General features: G+C 34.3%; 1 protein-coding gene across 4 annotated transcripts in view; it reads left to right on the forward strand.

The window, feature by feature from the left end:
- The window catches only part of DSC2 (desmocollin 2), a 33,211-nt gene that overhangs the window by 6,593 nt on the left and 11,371 nt on the right, over positions 1–15,247 (forward strand). For 2 of the 4 annotated variants that reach the window (XM_038543607.1, XM_038543609.1), the window contains exons 2-11: positions 87–171; positions 1,241–1,437; positions 2,375–2,494; positions 3,758–3,913; positions 5,986–6,130; positions 7,051–7,217; positions 11,142–11,276; positions 11,506–11,691; positions 13,410–13,666; positions 13,779–13,921. In XM_038543607.1, coding sequence (XP_038399535.1) covers positions 87–171; positions 1,241–1,437; positions 2,375–2,494; positions 3,758–3,913; positions 5,986–6,130; positions 7,051–7,217; positions 11,142–11,276; positions 11,506–11,691; positions 13,410–13,666; positions 13,779–13,921 — 1,591 coding nt within the window. The remainder of the gene's footprint in view (positions 1–86; positions 172–1,240; positions 1,438–2,374; positions 2,495–3,757; positions 3,914–5,985; positions 6,131–7,050; positions 7,218–11,141; positions 11,277–11,505; positions 11,692–13,409; positions 13,667–13,778; positions 13,922–15,247) is intronic. The other 2 variants (XM_038543608.1, XM_038543610.1) reach the window with 1 other exon arrangement.

The following is a 15,247-nucleotide window of genomic DNA, read 5'->3' on the forward strand; positions in this document are numbered from 1 at the left end:
TAATTACACCAATTTCTAATTTATGTAAACTATATGCACATTAAAAGGATATTTTTTAAATGCATAATATTGATTTGATATTTTAGATCTTAACATTTACCTGTGATGCCTGCAAAAAAGTCATACTACATGTCCCCTCCAAACTAGATGCTGAGAAATTTGTCGGTAGAGGTAAGAAACTGATTAAATGTGTAATAAATCTTACTTGATATGATATTGTAAAATTAATGTAATTTTTAGAAGGATAACTATTGGAATTCATAGTTAAAACTAACATAATACATTATCATTTGTAATACATTTGGTGTCATTTCAATAAAAGGAATATTCCTTTTTTTGAAAAACATGATTATATGAAGTAGATAAAAAGATTTAGTTTGAGTAATAAATAATTATTAATATTTATACTAGATGCAAAGTACAGTATACGTGATAACATTCTTCTATGAAGCTGGGAAATAGTATTGAAACTATTTCTTGAGTTTAAAAGTGTTGTTTTTGGATTTAATCATAAAACATTTTGGCTTCTCACCGATATGTATTTCCACATATAGCTTTATATCATTTTTTTTTTGTGTGTGCACAAGAGAGAGAAAAGGAGAGAGAGAGAAAGAGTGCATGCACACAGTGCAGGGGAGGGACAGAGGCAGAGGGAGAGAGTATCCTAGGCAGAGGGCCTTGACACTGGGCTGGACCCCACGACCCTGAGATCATGACCTGAGCTGAAGTCGAGTCCCACATTTAACCAAATGAGCCACCCCTTATCAATTAGTTTTTTCACAAAACTCAAAATGTACAAGGAAAGAGCAGACCAGTGAGAACACAGAATATAATGACTAACAGTAGTTACAAAGAGTTAGTTTAAAAACTACTGATTAAGTCTCTAGATTCCCTTTAAGTTCTCACATGTGTGACTCTATAGTTAATTTCAGTTAATAAAGAAAAACTTTTTGGTTTGGTTTACATATTCAAAAACTGGACCTTACATGCCTTTATTTCAGGACAAATATCTTTTTTTTTTTTGAAGGATGTAAAGTAGGTATTAGAAGTGATGTATGTGTTTATGCACAGTTTAATTAACCATATAGTTTCATATGTGCTTTTAAAAATGCAACATTTACAAGAATCAGTGTAATGAATTTTAAGTTTTTGCCCCCCCCCACAAATGCATAGATTACTGTTAATACCATATATTGTTTTGTTTTTCCTTACAAATGATTGCTGTGTATATTTTCTACAGTTAACCTGAAGGAGTGCTTTCAGTCTGCAAATCTGATTCATTCGAGTGATCCTGATTTCCAAATTTTAGAAGATGGTTCAGTCTATACAACAAATGCTGTTTTGTCTTCAGAGGAGAGAAGTTTTAGCATATTACTTTCCAACACTGAGAACCAAGAAGAAAAGAAAATACTTGTTCTGTTACAGCATCAAACTAAGGTATGCCACACTATAAGGAATGAAGTATAATGAATTGTTTTCTGCAGCTGTAGCATTACCAGGGAAGATGTGGAATCAGAGAAGATGTGGGATAGCTCAGCTTGGTGAAGAATTGAAACCATCATGCACTTTAAAAGTGTTCAAATGATGGAAAAGTCACCACATCAGTTATTCTAGGTTGTAATTCCTTTTCATTTGGGACATGAATGGAGAAATGGGGATGCTGCAGCATGAGAACTTGAGATCAGGTACAAAGACACATTGCTTGATCTTTCCTTTCAAAACACAAGTTTTGAAACTATCTCTGGAGGTCTTCTGTGTCTCAGACAGCATAATCTGTAGTCTTAAACAGTAAATGGCTGTGTTAGTTTGAGGTCAAGACCTCACACATGCTTTCTGTATTCTGGTACTAGAGATCCAGATGACTTCTGTTCAACCATTGGCCATTATTCACTGCAGCAGCTTGAGAGTTATCACCCTTTTTTTTCTCCTCATTCTGACACAGATCTCTCTTTTGGCCTGTGGCTCTTCCTAGCTGCTGGTGAGTGGAAGGTGCATATGCTGGATTTAGAAGGTCATTCAACTGTATATTCCTTTCTCTTGCATCTCTCTCCTCCCATGGTTTTGCATGTATGCAGTATGGCAGCAGTAACATTGGTTTTGTTTTGTTTTGTTTTTAAAATTTGCTTCTAGGCTTCCAATTCCATCTCTTTTTCTTCCATATTTGTACCAAGTTATTTTCTCAAGAGGATTGATGTAATAACAGTTATTATTTTTTTGTTACCTTTTTGCAGTGTTGATATTTAGTTTGGTTTTCAAGCACGACCATGGTCTTACACCTTCCCAGTTAATCCTCATGAGAGATGTGTCAGAATTCCAACGTTTGTGAATAAAGTAATCATTGACTTTATTTTTTTTTCCTGTGTTCTAAATTGAGGTACTAAAGAAAAGACATTCTAAAGAAAAAGTTCTAAGACGTGCCAAGAGAAGATGGGCTCCTATTCCTTGTTCAATGCAGGAGAATTCTTTGGGTCCTTTCCCACTTTTTCTTCAGCAGGTACAATTTACTATCCTTTCATTGTGAAAGTCAGTGATTTCCTTTTTTTTTTTTTTTAAATGTGGACAATGAATATGCAGTTATTTTAAAAACAGTTGCATATGAATACATGAGTATGTGTATTATATGTTTCAATAAATGGATATAAATATATATTTTTATACTAGCATACAGTTTTTTGTAGTTTAGTCATGCAAAGACCATTTATGAAATTGTAAAACCCATCTAGCACTCTCAAACACATGGTTCCTTAATGAATTTTCATGTTAGCAAGCGTGTTGCCTGGACATAGTCTAGCAACCCCCATATTCCATAATAGATGAAATTGCTGACACAAAGACAAATGCCATGAAGGGGAAAAGACACATACATCCTTTCTATTGTTTTTCCTCAAGTCCACTACTTAAATCATACTGGATCCATATTTTCTCTCTCTTTTAACTTTTAGAAGCAACCTCAGCAAATCTTGCCTTCTTCCAATATCCACAGCCACTACCATTCAATCTTTGACTTAGGTTTCTTTTTTCTCAGTTCTTGAAATTTGAGAGAGAACTCTTCTTTATTTCCTACCAACAAATTTAATGTAGCTGAGAGAAGAGCATATTAAATTTGGGAAAGAAATAATTTGAAAATAATTGTTAGTCATCCTGACATACAGTTAAGATCTTACTAAGAGGATCAAAAGAACGAGGGGAAATATTGGCTTTTACCAGAATATAACACTTACCAGGATATTATGTTATTTCTATTCTCACTCATATCCATTTCCACCCCTTCTTTCACCTCAGCTTCTATAGTAAAAAAGATGCTGACAAATAACAGAAACGAATTAAGGAAGGCATTTCCCATGTTTTTGTCCTGTAGACAGTAACTTTAAACTGAGCGTCTCAGATGTTATGTATAATAAAAACTCAAGCTTAAAAAATTGACAAAAGGGTAATTTTTCACGCTCAGAATACTTTTTCTCTGACAGTTAAAGTCTTAAATGTTTGGTCCACATAGGATCCATTTAGCCTTTAAAGCATTTCTCAGTTATTCTGGAAAACTAAGACACTACTACATTGTTGTCCTCATGCCTTGCTCTTGAAATTTCTCAGTTATGAGTCTTCCTTATTTTATTGCTATTTCTTACTCATACATGATAATAAAGGGGACAGTTACTTATTGCAACAAACATGGCGACATGATTGGAGAAATATATATAGATGAAAGTTTTGCTGAAATAAAAATTTGTCTCTTATGCATATAATATCTACTTTTTAGATTCAATCTGACACCGCACAAAACTACACTATATTCTATTCCATAAGAGGACCTGGGGTAGACCGAGAACCTAAGAATTTATTTTATGTAGAGAGAGATACTGGAAATCTGTTTTGTACTCGTCCTGTAGATCGTGAGGAATATGAATCCTTTGAGGTAAGTCTGAAGTTTACATATTGTATTAATGATTGTTAAGCTTGGCTATTTAATCTCTCATTCTCAATTTATTTACCTTTTTCTATTCTCTGAGTTTGTTGTCTATGCTCTGGTTACATCTGATAGCACAAATTTGAAACAAAAAGAAATACCATTAGTTTCTTAGATTGATCTTGGTATGGTAATGTTACTTTTTAAAAAATATTTTATTTATTTATTTATTTTAGAGAGAAAGAGAGAAAGAGAGAGAGAGAGAGAGATCCTGAGTAGGGAGGGGGGAGCAGAGGGAGAGGGAAAGAATCACATACAGACTCCACACTGAGCACAGTGCCCTACACAAGACTCAATCTCACAACCTCACAACCTTACAACCCTGAGATCATGACCTGAGCTGAAACCAAGAGTCAAATGCTAACCAACTGAGCCACTGAGGCACCCCTAGAATTGAACATTTAGTTTAGAATTGCTACAAGATGGCCTTCTAAGTACTTGAGATATTCTGCTTTCTCTGAGAACTGTTATGAGAAAAATTGGAATTGAAATTCATATTATAAAATTAAGAGAAAGAAATTGCATTCCACGCAGAATTTATAGCTGTGCATTTATTCTATTTCTGACTTTCCCTTTTTAAATTAAAAAAATCCTCTGACTTTCCCTTTTTAAATTAAAAAATCCTCATGAAGAGAATTATCTAAATATAACTACCAATATGCATAAAATTCTACTTACTAAGAATAGTAAGATAATATAGTAAGTAATAAGATAATATTCTAGTTAACTGTACCTGGGGAGTTTGGAGTTCTAAGAATCCAAAGTTAACAAAGATCCAGAAAGTGATATTGAAAATCTATGCACCAAAAAAAAAAAAAAAAACAAAAAAAAACAACTATGCACCTGAAACTTTAAAACAAAACAAAATAATAGAGAAATGGAAAGATTTCAGGGTCATGCGTTGGAAGAACAAATATTGTTAAAATGTCTATACTATGCAAAGCAATCTATAGATTTAATGCAGTCACTATCAAAACACCAGCAGCATTTTTCACAGAACTAGAACAAACAGTCCGAAAATTTTTATAGAACAACCAAAGACCTTGAATAGTTAAAGCAGTCTTGAAAAAGAAAAAAAAAATCCAGATTTCAAGTTATATTACAATGCTGTACTAATCGGGGCACCTGGCTGCCTCATTTGGTGAAACATGTGACTTGATCTCAGGGTTGTGAGGTTAAGCTGATGCTGGGTGTAGAGATTACTTAAAAAAATCTTTAAAAATAAACAAAGTTATCCTAATCAGAACAATATAGTATTGGCATAAAAATAGAGACATATCTGGAGATCCCTGGGTGGCTCAGCGGTTTGGCGCCTGCCTTCGGCCCAGGGGGTGATTCTGGAGTCCCGGGATCAAGTTCCACGTCGGGCTCCTGCATGGAGCCTGCTTCTCCCTCTGCCTGTGTCTCTGCCTCTTGCTCTCTCTGTGTCTCTCATGAATAAATGGATGAAATATTTAAACAAATAAGAAACAAAACAAGCATGCAAAGGGAAAAATAAAAGAGAGGCAAATCAAGAAACAGACTTAACTAGAGAATAAACTGACGGTTACAGGTGGGTGGGAGGTGAAATAAGTAATGGAGATTAGGAGGGCACTTGTGATGAGCACTGGGTGTTTGTATGGAAGTGTTGAATGACTATAGTCCACCTGAAATTGATATCACACTATGTTAACAATGGAGTTAAAATAAGAAATTTAATAAAACAAAGCAAAAAACCCACAAAATAATCTTTAAGACTGTTCTGGGAAAATAATAATAAAAGCTTTAACACTCATCAACAGTACAGCACTAGTAAAGAAACCAGAATTGCCTATGTTATTATATTGGATAAACTTAAACAAAATGCTATTGTACACCATGAGATTAACTACCTCCTGTGACATTAAGGTTATGTCCACATCCCCAGACAATAACAAATGGTGAAACTCAGACTGCAGTGCTGAACAGTCTCCAAATTAAAGCCAAAGGTAGTTGGAACCATATTTTGATTTTGCTTTTTTTCCTTATTTAACTCTTCACAGCTAATTGCCTTTGCCACAACTCCAGACGGATACACTCCAGAACTTCCACTGCCACTGGTAATCAGAATTGAGGATGAAAATGACAACTACCCCATTTTTACAGAAAAAACTTATGTTTTTACAATTTCTGAAAATTGCAGAGTTGGTGCGTATCTACCTTAACAATGTGTGCAAGTTAGTGTTTTAATTCATAAGTTGAATTTCACTTTGGCTATTGGGAGGAAGCATATCCTGCTGGCAAGAATAAGGGACTTGCCAATCAGGGCTGCTGTGGGTGGAATTTGCTCTGCCTTTCACTAGCTGTGTTCTGTAACACTGGTCAAGTTTCCTGGTCTTGACAAGCCTTATTTCCTTATCTGTAAAATGGGTTATTGATATGCAAGATTGTTATGAAGATTAATGACACATCATAAACCTGAAATGCCAAGCTTAGTGCCCGAAAACTAGAGAAATTACTTGATACATGTTATTTTGCCTTTCTGTGTGAGATAAATACTTTTAAGAGCACACACTCTGAACAGAACGTCTTTGTGCAATTGAAGTCTTAGCCTTGAAGAGATCTATTGATATTCTGTACTGGTTAAGTGATTGACAATATTCTGAGCATTATCATAAAGATCATTGAAAATAATACAAATGTTTTCTTAAGCTTATGTCAATGGACCGTAACAGCTGGAAGTCAGAATGCCATTTTTGAGTCTCCCAGAAAGATCTAACTAAATTAAGAGTTTTGGACAAATTTTTGACCATTTGATCAAATTAAGGGCAGACCTACAAATAGCAAAAGGGTAAAGAGTAGTTAGAATTCTTTTGTCTACAGATACAAAGGCAATGGAGGGATATTATCAACATTTATAAAAATCATACATTAAATACAATAAATACAGATATGGTCCCCAAATTCAAAAATGTTACAATGCTGGGATAGTTTTTAAAAATAATACTTCATATAGAAGTCTGCAGATGGCCCAAAAGCTTTTTGAGGTAAATGGAAAGGAGTGAAATAAAAGGAGAGTTGGAAAGGTAAAAGTTTTGGAAATTGAAAAGGATTTTTCCCATATGTAGGTTCTACGGTGGGACAGGTGTGTGCAACTGACAAAGATGAACCTGATACGATGCACACACGTCTCAAATACTCCATCATCGAGCAGTTGCCAGCGTATCCCACACTATTTTCCATGCATCCAACTACAGGCGTGATCACCACGTCCTCATCTCAGCTAGACAGAGAGGTAACATAAATATTAGCAGCCAAAACCTGATTATCACATCGCCATTTAATTATATCTGTATATCTCTGTAGAGCACCTGTGGATTTGTTTGTGAAAAGCATGTTGTAAATCTAATTTTAGAAAAGTTATATTTTAAGTATGCAGATGGAGGTCATTAATTTTGCAATGTGCCAATTTTGAACTGCTAATTTGTTCTCTCTTGAAATATGTATGTTTTACAAAGTCAAGTTTCCCAATATTAACATTTTTATAGTATAGTAGTAAAAACAAGAAACATCAAATGTGAAAAGAGAAACTTTTGAAAATGTGCAGAAATTTGTTATTTACAGATAACAATGTTTCTTTTGTTTTGCCTGTGTCATCCCTTCCCCAACAATCTCATCTATATTCTTCCCCTTATATATTTGATTAAAAGTAAATTTATTTCCCTTTTATCGCTAGTTTACCATTTTCAACTGACTATTTGAAATCCTTATTTGGATGTTTACAGGTACCAAAGCTGCAACTCATGTAAAATCGAACTCTTTTTTTCCTTCTAAACATATTTTCTCCTTGCTATGCTTTCTAGTTAAAAAGACATTAATACATTCTTTTCTTGTTGATAATTTTTATATTGACACCTTGAATTTACATTCTCAAAATTGTATTTGATGATTCCTCTTGTTCCCTTGATCAGATCACTTACTTCCAAAATTGTCTTTGTTTATATTCTGTCCATTTCCACTGTAACTATCCTAATGTAGTGAGTCATTCACATGGTTATTCAACTTTTGCCTCTTCACCAAGCATTTATTGATCTGAATTCTTATAGCAGTTTATCTGGCCTACTTATTACATTTATAATCCTTAAACTATAGTAATACATGTTTGTCAGGTATTTCCTTGATTCCTAAAACTTCATACCAGATTCATTTCATTTTCCTCTCCTTTATCCTCATAGATTAGAGTAGTGGTCCTCAAATTTTCTGATCTCAGGACCTTTTACAGTCTTATGGAAGATTCCAAAGATCTTTTGTTTATGTGAGTTAATATTTATTGATATTTACTCCATTAGCATTTAAAGCTGACACAAGTTTAAAATATGTCTTTATTCATCCATTTTAAAAATCATAAATATATTACATGCTATCATAAATAACATTTTTATAAAAAAATTACATTTTCCAAAACAGTAAATAATTTACTGATAAGACTGAAGCTATAATGCATTTTTCCAAGTATCTTTAATACCTGACTTAATATAAGACTGGTGGATTCTCTTATCTCTTTCTGTATTCAGTTTGTTATAATATGTAGCTTTAGCTAAAATATATAAAGAAAACCCAACGTGATACGAAGTTAGAAAAGAAAGGAGTATTTTTTTGTTATTCATAAGAGACATAGAGAGGCAGAGGCAGAGGGAGAAGCAGGCTCCCTGCAGGGAGCCTGATTCAGGACTCAATCCCAGGACTCTGGGATCATGATCTGAGCCAAAGGCAGGCACTCAACCATTGGGCCACCCAGGCACCCCAAAAGAGGAGTATTTTAATAGTAATTTCACATCATTGTGGCTACTCTTTTGATACTACACCAAAACTTGACAAGTTTTGTTTTGTAAATGCTAGTTTCATAAATGTGTCTTTTGCAGTGGGCATTCTGAAGCCTGTTGTCAATGAGCTTTCATAATTTGTTACATTAAAATCCATGGGTCTATCTTGTACTCTGAGTCGACAATTTACCCATGTATGATTTTGTAACATCATGTGTTGACCATTTGTAAAATAGTTTCACTGAGTTATGTAGATCTTCCATATATTGACACATTCCATTAAGCAATATAGGAAAAAAGTCACCTTGTCACCTCTATTGATACTACAATGGCTGATAAAAATTTTCAAGAAGTCTCATTTTTGTTTGAAACTCCAATTTATAATTGGGAACAAATAGTTTTTTTCCTTGAAGTGACAGATTCACTTTATGTGTAACAGAATGTCTTCCAGGGCAGCCTGGGTGGCTCAGCAGTTGAGTGCCTGCCTTTGGCCCAGGGCGTGATCCTGGAGCCCTGGGATCGAGTCCCACATTGGGCTCCCTGCATGGAGCCTGCTTCTCTCTCTCTGCCTATGTCTCTGCCTCTCTCTGTGTATGTGTCTCTCATGAATAAATAAAATCTTAAAAAAATGTCTTCCAAATATACTAGTCTGAATAATGATAGATGTCTTTTATGTAAAAGTGGTATTTTATGGAATAAGAACCCCAAAACAATGGCTAGTTCAGCTCATAAATAACCACACAAGTACTTCCCTTGAGAAGAACATCATGCTATGTTATGTAGCAGAACTGCTTTATTCATACCTCCCATTTCTTCCCTAGACTAATGGGTTGAAATTTAATAAAATTTAATAAAATTATAATTTTTCACTGCATCTACAAGGACATTTCTAAGTAAATTTTATTTTATTTTATTGTAATTGTATTTTATTTATAAATTCATTTATTTTTACTGTATGTGCCAGTGACGAATATAGTATCATTTACAGAATAAATGAATGAATGAATTGCTCTGTATTGTAGCTCCAGGAACTATACAGATTCTTCATAGAATTTATGTGCTTAGGAAAAGCAGAATATAGACCAAGTCCTCTTTTATTATCAAGTCTTGAATATCCCTTTCTAATAAGTCAGTTGAAAACATTGGACTAATGAAGGAATCTTGCGGTGTTTTTACTTAAGAGTGCTCTGGAGACACATACTGATGCCAGGATTCCAGCTTTCATCTCTTCACTTCAATCCCTTAAGCGCTTTAAGTGTCACAATTTTTCTTCCATCTGAAGATCTTGCAAGTGAATATTTATGTCCCACACTTCATTTCTTTCGCTTTTTTATCAGCCAGTTGATTATTTTGAGTAAATCTTAATTAAAAAAAATATGTATTTTCTCCTAAAGTATACTAGCATGAGTTTTTAAATGAGGCCAGTATTTTTCAACTCTGCAGATGTGATTATGAGAGAAGAGTAAATCAGGAAAATTATGTGTCAAAAGCATAGACATAGAGAAATTTTAGTTTTATTTTAGGTAAGACATAAGGGATAAGAAAGTTTAAGAAGTGATGAAATTAAGAGAAAGGTAAACGTTCTTGGTAGAAGGGTAGGATGGTTTTTTACATATTATTTTGTCCTTTGAAAAGAGATGAATTATATGGGAAAGGTATTAGCATCATCATTTTATAGAAGAGAAAATCTAGCTTAAAAAGACTTTTCCAACTGCCAGAAAGATTACATTTGTTATTTTTAGAGTTAGGAAAAGAACCCAAAGCTTCTAAATTCGTCCAGAGGGCTTTATTATTAGAGTTGCTTTTAATCCTTTCATGCCTTACTTAGGATAAATGAAACCATTATGAGGAGAAACTATTTTTTTTTTCATTAGCAATGAGACTTCCACAATTCCTGATGAATATAAAACCCTAAGAACCAGATTACGTTTTCCATAGAGAGAAAAGAAATTACAGTTCATCTTTCTATAAATGTAAATACTTAAAATCTGCCCTTTTTATGAGAGAGTATTTTACCTCATTATTAAAAGACTGGTATGAGAGTCACTGCTATGTAGTTTTCAACATGAGAATGTATTTTGGATAGGAAATAAAGATTTTGGTTAACTGCTAGGCACTTTAAAATGTGCTCATTTACTCACCAGAAAGAGTAAAACCAAAACCAATTTTTCTATATTCTATATAGAGTAGCACTTTAAATTTGAAAAACTAATCTATTTTCATAAATTAATAGAAAATGACTAGTGTGAGGAAATTATTCTTTTGCCAGTACCTGAAAACTATGAAATTTAATGGTGTACTTCTTACATTTTTAATGCAAGAAAAATTACAGAGTGTAAATTAAGATTTCATTTATAATGTTGCTTTCACTCAGTAATGAAATTCTCTCTTTTCAGCTAATTGATAAATACCAGTTGAAAATAAAAGTACAAGATATGGATGGTCAATATTTCGGTTTGCAGACAACTTCAATTTGCATCATTAATATTGATGATGTAAATGACAACTTGCCAACATTTACCCGTACTTCTGTAAGTACATGACAGTAATAAAAGAAAAATGTATGACCCAGTGTTAATTGTTAAATATTCATAACTCCATCCACATCCCATGATTTCAAATGCAGTATCCCCAACCACGTGACAGTTACAATCATGTAAACATAGGCCTTGGAAATTAGAAAGACTGAGTTTGTTTCCTAGAGTGTTCTATTTGTAATAGTTACTAATTAAGGCTCTTTTGTTGTTTTTATTATTTCAGTATGTGACATCAGTGGAAGAAAATACTGTTGATGTCGAAATCCTCCGTGTTACTGTTGAGGATAAGGATTTAATGAATACTGCGAATTGGAGAGCTAATTATACCATTTTAAAGGGTAATGAAAATGAGAATTTTAAAATAGTAACAGACCCGAAAACCAATGAAGGAATTCTGTGTGTGGTTAAGGTAAGAATAAATTAGTAAATTAGTTCTTTGTATCTTATAATCTCATAGATAAGCATAATAGAGCTTAATAAAAAAAAAAGGGAATTCTGGTAAATAGAGAAATAAAATAGATATACAGGTAAATATAAATGCTATGTTCTCCATATCTATATTGAGATGAGTATATTCAAATTGGAGAACCTTTTATAAACTAATGATATTTAAGATAATATTATGTATGTGTGTCCAATAGTATCCACTTTGAAACCAACATCTCTTAATTAAAAAATGGGCATAGCTTTGATGCCCATGGGACAGTGCCAAATTTCTGCAGCCCATTCTTTCTGTAGCTGGGTCAGGGTGCCTCCACTTATTTATTGAATTTCCCAAATGGTGAGTTATTCCTGGTGAGACCCAGAGGGGCAACATTTGTAGATCTGTTCATCTATACCTAGCATACATTACAGCCTTAGCTTCTGGGTTGAGAATGGGAATCCTCAACCATTCAAAGTTGCAAATATTTGTAAAACCTCCTTCTAATACTATTCTGCAACATCTCAGAAGATCCCATTGCTAATTTAGGAGCCAGTTAGCCCCTAAAGCCACCTGAGCTCCTTTTGCTTTGGACACAGTCATAGTCTTATTTCTGCTAAATCTTTAACTAGGGATCCCTGGGTGGTGCAGTGGTTTGGTGCCTGCCTTTGGCCCAGGGCGCGATCCTGGAGACCCGGGATCGAGTCCCACATCGGGCTCCTGGTGCATGGAGCCTGCTTCTCCCTCTGCCTGTGTCTCTGCCTCTCTCTCTCTCTCTCTCTGTGACTATCATTAATAAATAAAAATAAAATAAATCTTTAACTAGAACATGATTCTATCCTGGGTTCATGCAGTTTCCCTTTTGTACCTATTCACAAAGAACATGAACTAAAAATGACAAATTCTTTTTCTTGTAAGAAATTGTAATGATGAAAATTAACTGCAGTTTGTGGGTTCATTTCTCTGTTTCAGAACAGCAAAGAAATATCCTTTGAATCCTATCTCTTTCCTCACCTAACTCCTGCCCTAACCCTTCATATCCTAAGAAACAATTTTATCTCTGTGAAGTCCAAGACCTCACAGGATTTCTGTCTTGCAGGAAATGCCTTTTACCTATTCTCATTACAACTACATATCAGGCAAGATAAAATAAAAACCTTCCATTAAATTTGGTACTGCCAGTTCTTTGAAAAGTAACTGAGATGGAAGAGCTGAAAAAGGAGAGTGTAATGTCCATAAGCTTTCTATTTTTTCTCTCTGAAAAACATTTGATAAAATTTGGCCTACATTTTCTACTCCAAACCAGGTACAAATAATTTTATTCATTTCAGAAGGATAGGATAAGCTGTCCCAAAATGAATGTATAGTAAATAACTTTTGGTTAGGGTATGTAGTGTGTGAAGTTATCTCTCAAGGGTTAACCTTGAAACACCTTTTTATTAAATAGTTTTTTAATTCATTATCAGGACCTCTGACATAACTGGCAGTTGAGGAACAGTTTTGGTTTGGTTTGGTTTGGTTTGGTTTTTCTGGTTCCACCCAAATCCTGAATCAGTTGGATTCCCCTCCTTCAATCACCTCCGCGTTTCTGGGTATATATTTAATATTCTCCTGACTATTCTCAAGATTAGTTATGCATGCCAGTTAGCATTGCCAAATATTAGCTGTCTTGAGCTCATTTTCCACACAATTTTTTTTTCTTGTAGCCCCTGAATTATGAAGAAAGAAAACAGGTGGACCTACAGATTGTTGTAGTTAATGAAGCTCCATACTCGAAAGAGGGTAGCTTACGATCTACCATGAGCACAGCAACAGTTACTGTTAATGTAAAAAATCAAGATGAAGGCCCTGAGTGTAGCCCTCGAGTACAAACCATTCAAACTAAAGAAAATGTGCCAGTGGGGACAGAGATTCAAGGATACAAAGCGTATGACCCCGAAACAAGAAGTAGCAGTGGCATAAGGTATCCTGTTTTAGTTAACTCCAAATTTACCATGTTTTTAAAATTCATAATTTGCTGCCAAAATTATAATTGGGCCTATGATACAGTTGTTATTTTACTTCGTTATTAACAGGTACAAGAAATTAAGTGATCCAAAAGAGTGGGTCAGAATAAATGAAAACACAGGATCCATTACAATTTTCAGAAACCTGGATCGAGAGGCAGAGATGATCAGAGGTGGTATATATAATATTACAATTCTTGCATCAGACAAAGGTAAGAACTTTGTTTCTAAGCCAGCTACATCAGTTTCCCCCTACTTTCATCCTCAGTTCTTAAGCCAACCACATTGATTTTAAGTCAGCTCCATGTATTCTCGAAATATATTTCTCCCTGGAAGACATGGAGCAATTGAAAGGTTTGATGTAGTTTATTAACACATGGATGTTTCCTAATAACACGCTCAGTTTTATGTAATTATAAAATTTAGTAATAGAAATACTGGAAACCATAATTTATTAAAAGTAAACAATCATTGAAAAGTGAGAAAGTTACTCTAGTAAAATTAGCTTCAATTTATCTAGTCGTATCTTTTAAAATACTCACTTTGGCAGGAAAGTTCGTTGCAGGGAGCACATACTTATTGCCCCATAGCGCATTCCTAGAAAACTGTTTTTGTCTTTTTACAGGGAACTATCAGTGTACGTGGAGGTTAGAATTCTGATTAAGAACATTATATAAAAATAATCATAGTCATGATTAACAGTACCTTATAAAATTAAACACTGTGAATCCATAAAACCATATAAAGTGTAAAATGTTCTATGAGTGCTACAAAATGGAGAGAAATGTGAACACAGTGGTTATGAGATCCATTTAGTGTATGAGTTACATTTGGCCTTTGTGCATCCATAAACTAAATATGTTGACTACAGTAAACATCAGTTATTACACTATAGCTTACAACATTAGAGTCTAGAAGTGATTTTGGAAGATGTTTTAGGTATTTCAGTGCTCTCTAAAGTGAGAAATGGTTTATATCCATTGACTGAATTGGTAAGGGTGTGATTATTATTAATTCAACTTTGATTCATTAAAGACTGTCCCTTAAGGCCTCAGCTTCCTTTATCCCTTTGTCAGGACATGCTTTTTGGTCAAAGGCAGATGAAAATCAAATCTGTTCTTGTTACATTTTTTTTCTAAGATTTATTTATTTATGATAGACATAGAGAGAGAGAGAGAGAGAGAGAGAGAGGCAGAGACACAGGAGGAGGGAGAAGCAGGCTTCATGCCGGGAGCCTGATGTAGGACTCAATCCCGGGACGCCAGGATCGCGCCCTGGGCCAAAGGCAGGCGCCAAACTGCTGAGCCACCCAGGGATCCCATCTTCTTATGTTTTTAACAGCACATGACAAATAGCTTGTTGGTAGGTCAGATAAAATTACTGTCTGGAATTAGAGATTTGGGATATAATTTTATTCTACATTTTCCTTTGTTGCAGAGGAAATAAAATACTTGAGAGATCAAATATTTGTATGGAGTTTAGATGAGCTAATCATCATTGTAGAATGTAATAAATATGTCATGGGACCTTGTTTTTAT

This window comes from Canis lupus, chromosome 7, assembly GCF_011100685.1.
Source record: "Canis lupus familiaris isolate Mischka breed German Shepherd chromosome 7, alternate assembly UU_Cfam_GSD_1.0, whole genome shotgun sequence".
Classification (NCBI taxonomy): Eukaryota; Metazoa; Chordata; class Mammalia; order Carnivora; family Canidae; genus Canis; species Canis lupus.